Genomic DNA, 6740 nt, shown 5'->3' with positions numbered 1-6740 from the left:
ACCTTAGTGATTCTGTGATTCTGTAATTACTAGTCCTATTTTATGAAGATCTGATACTAATGCTCTTTTACCTGGAATTCAGTCCTTCTCTCTGAATGCATTTTAAGAAGTCATCATCTCTCCCCAGTTTTTGCTCTAGTTGTACAAAAACATCTGCCTTTTTAAATCTGTTTTGTTTGACTGCATTTGTAAGGCTGAGCAGGGAAATGGAATGAGCAAGAGCAATTTCCAAACCTCCTTCAAACACAGTGACCGGAGTATAACACCTCACACACTTCTGTCCCTAGTAAAAGTACTTCACCAGATGCACTCTAAGCATTCCATTATCCTTCGCAATAGTGCCATCACACCAACCAGCTCCCTGTACAACTGGCAGATATTTCCCTCATCGGTTACCTCCAGGACATGAATGCCAGCCTCTAGAAAAGGGTTTTTCTGTTTCTGCTAAAAGAGTCTGTAAGAACAGAAATGGGATGAAATATTTGAAGACTGCAAACAAGAATTTCTATTCTTCCAAGGGAGAACAGGATCTTCCTCCATACTGTAATACCTCCCGGCTGCGTTACTTTCACAGCGGTTGCTGGTTTGCGTCTTGCAAACTGGTAATTCTGGTAGTTCTCGACAATGCAGGAAAGCCCCCCTGTCAACCTCCCCACTTATACATTCACAGCTTCTGTATGATTTCCTGCCTACATTAAACATCAAACAAAGCTCAATAGGAAACTATATCTAATGGCCCAGTTAAAACTAGACAAAGTAAGTTAATGAAGAGGCATTGAGTTTGCTCGACACTTTCTACCTTTGATAAAACCGTATTTCATTTGATCACACTTTCCATCCACTCTCTTACAACATTTTTCACTACCTTTAATTATGATTTTTTCCAAAATCCAAGATAGTGCATAATATTAAGGTCAAACTAATAGGTTGCTAGAGGCATGCGTTCACCCTGTGAAGCCTGTGAGCCCTTTTCTACATTTTCTTCTCTCATCTGGAACAGAAATAAAAGTTTCTCAACGCTTCAATCATTCCACTCCATAATGCCAACAATTTCTCTAATTCATTTTCTGCATTTCTCAAGGTTTGCTATTAAATCCCAACCTCACCTTTCATCTATTTTGCAAATTAACAAATCGTATCTGCTTGTGATCACTCAACCCAAGATCCTGTCTTGAAATCAGCTCTTCTACAGGATGTTTGCTGCTCACTAACAAACATCTCTAAAATAATACATTGCACCACCTATCAAAATGGCCCAATCTCAATCTCTTTCTCCAAAGCCTATAAACTTTGCTCTAGTGTTTTCATAACTGTCCATTCCAGAGCCTTAACTAAACAGCTTTCAACAAATTTAGTTCCAAGTTTTGAGAAATTCCTAATGGCTTTGCCCCTAAAACTGCTAAGTTTCAGTTCAAAGTAATTACCACCTTTGAGACAATATTTTATTTGGTTTGCAGAAATTACCTCAATTTTCTTTTCACAGGTCTATGCGTTCCCACATGCGTCCTCAGAGCATCAAGTCTTTCAGGTCACTATCAGCTCTTCCAGCTTATATCTCATCAACTGAAACATTCACTGAAGTACTTTGAACCAGACAATTAGCTAATCTGATCTTTAACGACACAGAAATTGCTATCACATCAGGAATGCGTTCAGCTCTTCCCAATAATTGAGTGGCACAGCTCGGTAAAAGCTTCTTCTCTTCAGAAACTCACCTGTAGAATTCTCTGCAGGATTGAAGGAAGAGCAATAAATGCAGCCATGTTGTTCAGCACTTGCATTGTCAAGCTTTTCAAAGCTGAAATATCAAACATAAAAGCCACCAGCAGTTCATTAGGATTCAAGAAGTGAAGAGAGATCAATCTTTCAGATTAAGAGTTTTATTTCAGTTCATGTTTTCTAGTTTGAAAACTGCTTTTATATTTTTTTCTTCTGCACATGTTTTGCATTAAGCACACGCTTTGCATTAAGCACGCGCAGCTTTTTGTATCAGAAAGTATATTTAGAAGTCTTCGATATCACTATGCCGCTCTCCCTTCCCCTCCCACACCCTACCTACAGTAAACATTCACATTTTGAGACTGGCTTTGGTAGCACTGTCATTCACTTTTCCTACTGAAAACCTATTTGGATGCCTTGTCCACTTTATAGTCCCACAGACTCTAAAACTTCCTAGCATTAACCTTTGCATGAAACTTGTTCCTCGATCCTCAGTTCCCCAGAGCCAATATTGAGATATGCATGGACCCAGCAATTCAGCTTCTTTGTTTGTGGGGATAATTAGCTAGTTAGAGCAGTGGGAAGTATGCACATTAGGAATGAAAACAAAATACTTATGCAGGATCCAAGTGTATTATCCTCATCATTTCTGCTATCACTTCAGGCAATTACTTTTCCACAGGCATTAGCTCCCCAGACATGGATAATCTAGGGGACATTCTGAATTTAGAGGAAAAGATGAGTTGAGGGAAGAGAGGCGATTTATATTTTTGGGTTACTGATCTCTGCAAGGCTATCCCCAAGAGCATGGACATTGCTAACGGTCATAAGAAGGAAAGAAATAGAGGGAGGATGGACAGCATGATCACATCGCACTTAATTGTAATAGCTGGTGTATTCAAGTTCTACTGATACAATAGAAGGGTGTAGGGATAAGTGTACAAAAAGGCTACACACCTTGGCTTTTTCACAGAGATCATACTTAATGGAAACAGCTTATGAGCAGAGGCTGTGGTAGGGTTCCTCTTCCACTCAGGACTAAAAAATAAAGTTCCTGACAGCTGCAGCCTACCAAACGCTCAATGTGAGCTCAGCCCTACAGCCACTGCAGTTCAGATCTACTGCATAAGCAGCAAATTTAGGAAGCGAGTAACAAAACTGCTTTTCTTCTGTTCCTTCAGTAGAGGAGGAGACACAGCACACAGATTTTGATTAACGTTTGGGGTCACAAAGGCCAAAATACTTACATTCGGAGTATCGACACTGTGAAGAACCAGATAGTTTCTGTGGGGACATCATAGCCTCCAGCAGAGGAAACCAGAGGGCCTGAAATAATTGAATGCCAGGGAAAAAAAGCAGTAAGAACATGGTAGTACTGAACATGAGCTGTGACTAATGTCAGAGTCCATTTCCAAAGACTCACTGCCACAGTCTGAAGAACAAAACTACATTTCTCATGACTGCAATGGAAGAGCACTGAAACATGTTAAAATAACCTCAGAGCAAAGCACTTCAGGATCTGCTTTCAGGCTAGATTGCTCATATCTTACACTAAGACACTATTTAATTGAGGTCTGAGCACAGAAGACCCTTGGCTCCTGTTGCTCCCTCTTCTTCATTCTCACCGGTTTCTTTACCAGAATTGCGACAACATAAGAAATCTCCTTTTACTTCATTCAGTCCCCAACTGCTTCTCCGTGTGAGATGCAAACTCTCTGGTGTAAAGACTGCTTACATAATGGGTAGCACAGTAAATGGATCCCAGCCGGAAAGGGGCATCTAAATTCTCCAGGCAGTACACAGGAGTTGTGAAAATTCACATAATATTGTACTGAAGAAGCTGGTCCTTCATTTGGTGACCGGAGTCAAATCTTACTTAGGCATCAACAAAGCAATTCCAGCAGGTGGAACAGGACCCAGAGTGAGAACACACACTAACTCAAACCTACCCAATTAGGCAGGCAGGGTAGCCTCAATAAGCACTCAGGGTGGGCACGCAGACACCTCTTCAATAGAACACAGCAGCTATCTGTTGCACAGTAAGATCATTTAAGAGAAGAAACTGAGATGGTCACCTCATACACTGGACAGTGCTCAGAAGAAATTAGAGAATTCTTTACTTCCAGACATGCCACCTCTTCAGATACGGGAACAACGTTCTTAATTTTGAGTTCAGTTACGTAAGTTATGCATAATCTTAGGAGTAAAGATGCCTTCTATGTCATCGACGTTGTCAAAATGGAAATGCAACCTCACTACTAGGAGACAGGCAAACCCAGTTCTCTCTGCAAGAGCTCAAGTAAGCTGTGTTGTCTCCACCCCTCGAAGACCAGGCTGACATTAAATTCAGGATTTGTGAAGACATTCAGAACAGCAATACTCTGCAGCCACAGCGACAGCAGCATCAGCTCGGTGCCACCATAAAGTTGGCTCAAACCTTACTAATGCCTTCTTTAGTGACTGACTGACATTCAAGATAGAATTTCAACTGGAGCTAAAAATAGGGGAAAGGATGTTGTCTCATCTGCTTCTCCACTGCTGACATGCACTTTATTCTGTTCTTCATCCTTACAAGTAAGGATTTCTCTCTAAGGTCTGAAACCTTAACCGCTTCAAGAACACAAGGCAGAGGAAAGCAGTGACTGCTTGACATTTATCCGTATCCAATAGATGGGGAAAGGAAGAAGCATGTGAAGAGAAAGTTTGAGATGCAGAGGCCTTTGTTGATTTTAGTGATACTTTTTTTTTTATTGCCTTACCTCTCGCTGCTGCTGGTCTAAATTGTGTGAATTCCTCCGGCAAAGGGCAATTGTTTTCATTAAAGTATCTTCAGTGTTTTCTAGCAAGGGCAGTTCAGCTAAGCCTAAGGTTTGGGGGAAAAAAAATCCAAACTGCAATTATAAAAACTAGTAGACATGTTAACTTCCAATCATTCTGCAAAATAAAATCATGCTGTTCTTCTAAAATCTCACTACAGTGAGCAACTAAACTATAGAGGTCCTGATTTTTGGCACTTTTCCTGAATTGCACGAGAAATTGGGCATTAAATAAGGAAGATCTTAGCTGTGGTTTAGGATACAATTAGGTAACAAATATGGGCACTGCATATAGTCCTTGGGCTAGCGGACAGTGCCCCTCTGCGTATACTCATTTTCTGTAGGCAGAACATTCCTACTTCTCTGAGCAGTTAGCTTCCAAAAAAAGCTCCTTTCAGATGTCCCTCATCACTGTTCATACATAATGGCTGCTACAGGTCAGAAATAAGTTGGAATGGATTCTAACATAGGAAACGTGTCTGGTAAGCCAGTAAGCGTACCAGTCACAATCAAAAGAGCTAACAGGGCAGCTGACCACACACACACACACACAAAATCCGTAACAGCTTGTTCTGCATCTCTAGCAAGACCAGAGTAACAAAGTCAGGAAGGGTCATCAGAGTAACTACCACAGTCATGTCAATATAAATTAAAAAAATGTTACCACAATACCCAGAAACCTGAAAAAGGTTCTCATTATGCCAGGTGTCAGGCATATGTACTTTACATTTTTGTGTTTATCTCTTTTCAATAGAAAATGGAATTTCACTTGAAAACTCTTACTTTCATCATCGTGCGTAAGCATCAGCAACGTGCTCTGCAATTGCTGTAACAGAAGAGAGAATTCAGAACAATAAACTTGGAGAATGTTGATAGAAGCGTTTTTAAAAGGTATGGTTACAAAAGCTCACCCTCATTTTCTTCCCCAGTATGACTAAGATAGCATGAATGTCTTCCCAAATATGGAAAGGAAAACAGGAATTGAAAGATGACTTCTGATTTAAAAAAAAAAATTCAGCATCTATTATCTACTAGATGTTTGAAGACAGCCTTCAACACATGCCAGAAACATATACTGATCTGCTGAGTCTGCAGACGACTCAACATATTGTTATTTGCAAAAGGTAAATGCTTCCATGGATTCTAGTGGGAAACAAACCGAGAAGCAATGACAATAGCAAACCTTTGTACAGACCATGCTGATGAAGAGCACGGCAAAAATGCCACACTCGGGATTTCAGGGTACTGTACCTCAAGCATAACCAGAAAGGCACCATGGATATCTCCCTTCTTCTCCAGTAAATATGAAGAAGCTTCATGGAGCTGATGTTTCTGGGTTATCTGAGTTCAACCAAAAACAAAAAACAAACAAACAAACAAACAAACAAAGGTAAATGTCTATCTTAAGAAACCTGCTAATGTTTGTGTACTCCACAAAACAATGAGAACCAGATGGTCAGAAAGGATTGTGTTCACAGGCAGGTTACCCAGTTTGAGCACTCCTACTCCCTCCCACTAGCTATGCTGCATTTATTTCTCAACTTGCACTACGGCCACCATCAGCATTAAAATTTTTTTTCTGTTTTTTTAATTTTTAAAAGATACCTATAAATCAAGATCAAGGACAAGTTATTATTAAAATTTTCATAAAGGATAGAAATAGTCGCTCTCCCAGCACTAGTCAAATTTTGGCAGCGTTGCTTTCCAAAAGCCCCAGGCCCATGATTTCATATACCTTCAACATATTAATAATGAACATTAACCCAGCCAGTCCGCATTCTGCAGTTACTCAGTAGCTTCAGTGCACTAATGGCCTTTTCTTATTAGCCCTGAGATTAAATCCAGAATCAGTATATTAAATATAGCTACCATGCTGCAGGAGAGCAGTTTAGCAGCTCCAGGGGACAAACAGTGTTAGAAATGGATTGGAAGAGTAGCCAAGAACTAATCCACAACCTAGACTAAAGTACCTTTACAGTACTTTAAAGATGTAGGAGCTGATTTGAATGTTTCCCCTGGCCACTGTCCTTATTCATAGGATCACAGAATCATTTAGGTTGGAAAAGATGACCTTCAAGATCATCAAGTCCAACCGTTAACCCAGCACTGCCAAGTCCACCACTACACCATGTCCCTAAGCATCACATCTGCACGTCTTTTAAATCCCTCCAGGGATGGTGACTCCACCACCGCCCTGGGCAGCCT

At 40.5% G+C, this 6740-nt stretch overlaps 1 protein-coding gene across 1 annotated transcript in view; it reads right to left on the bottom strand.

The window, feature by feature from the left end:
- Positions 1–1703: 1703 nt before the first annotated feature.
- Positions 1704–6740, bottom strand: part of VPS8 (vacuolar protein sorting 8 homolog (S. cerevisiae)) — a gene marked incomplete at its 5' end in the record, with an annotated part of 63971 nt that continues 58934 nt past the window's right edge. The window contains 5 exons of the mRNA XM_010289817.1: positions 1704–1798; positions 2967–3045; positions 4479–4582; positions 5319–5361; positions 5787–5876. Of these exons, the coding sequence (XP_010288119.1) occupies positions 1704–1798; positions 2967–3045; positions 4479–4582; positions 5319–5361; positions 5787–5876 (411 nt within the window). The remainder of the gene's footprint in view (positions 1799–2966; positions 3046–4478; positions 4583–5318; positions 5362–5786; positions 5877–6740) is intronic.

The sequence above is a fragment of the Phaethon lepturus genome, unplaced genomic scaffold (genome assembly GCF_000687285.1).
Source record: "Phaethon lepturus isolate BGI_N335 unplaced genomic scaffold, ASM68728v1 scaffold1126, whole genome shotgun sequence".
NCBI classification, from domain to species: Eukaryota; Metazoa; Chordata; class Aves; order Phaethontiformes; family Phaethontidae; genus Phaethon; species Phaethon lepturus.
The sequence above is the reverse complement of the archived record's forward strand: the minus strand, read 5'-3'. Positions and strand labels throughout refer to the sequence as shown.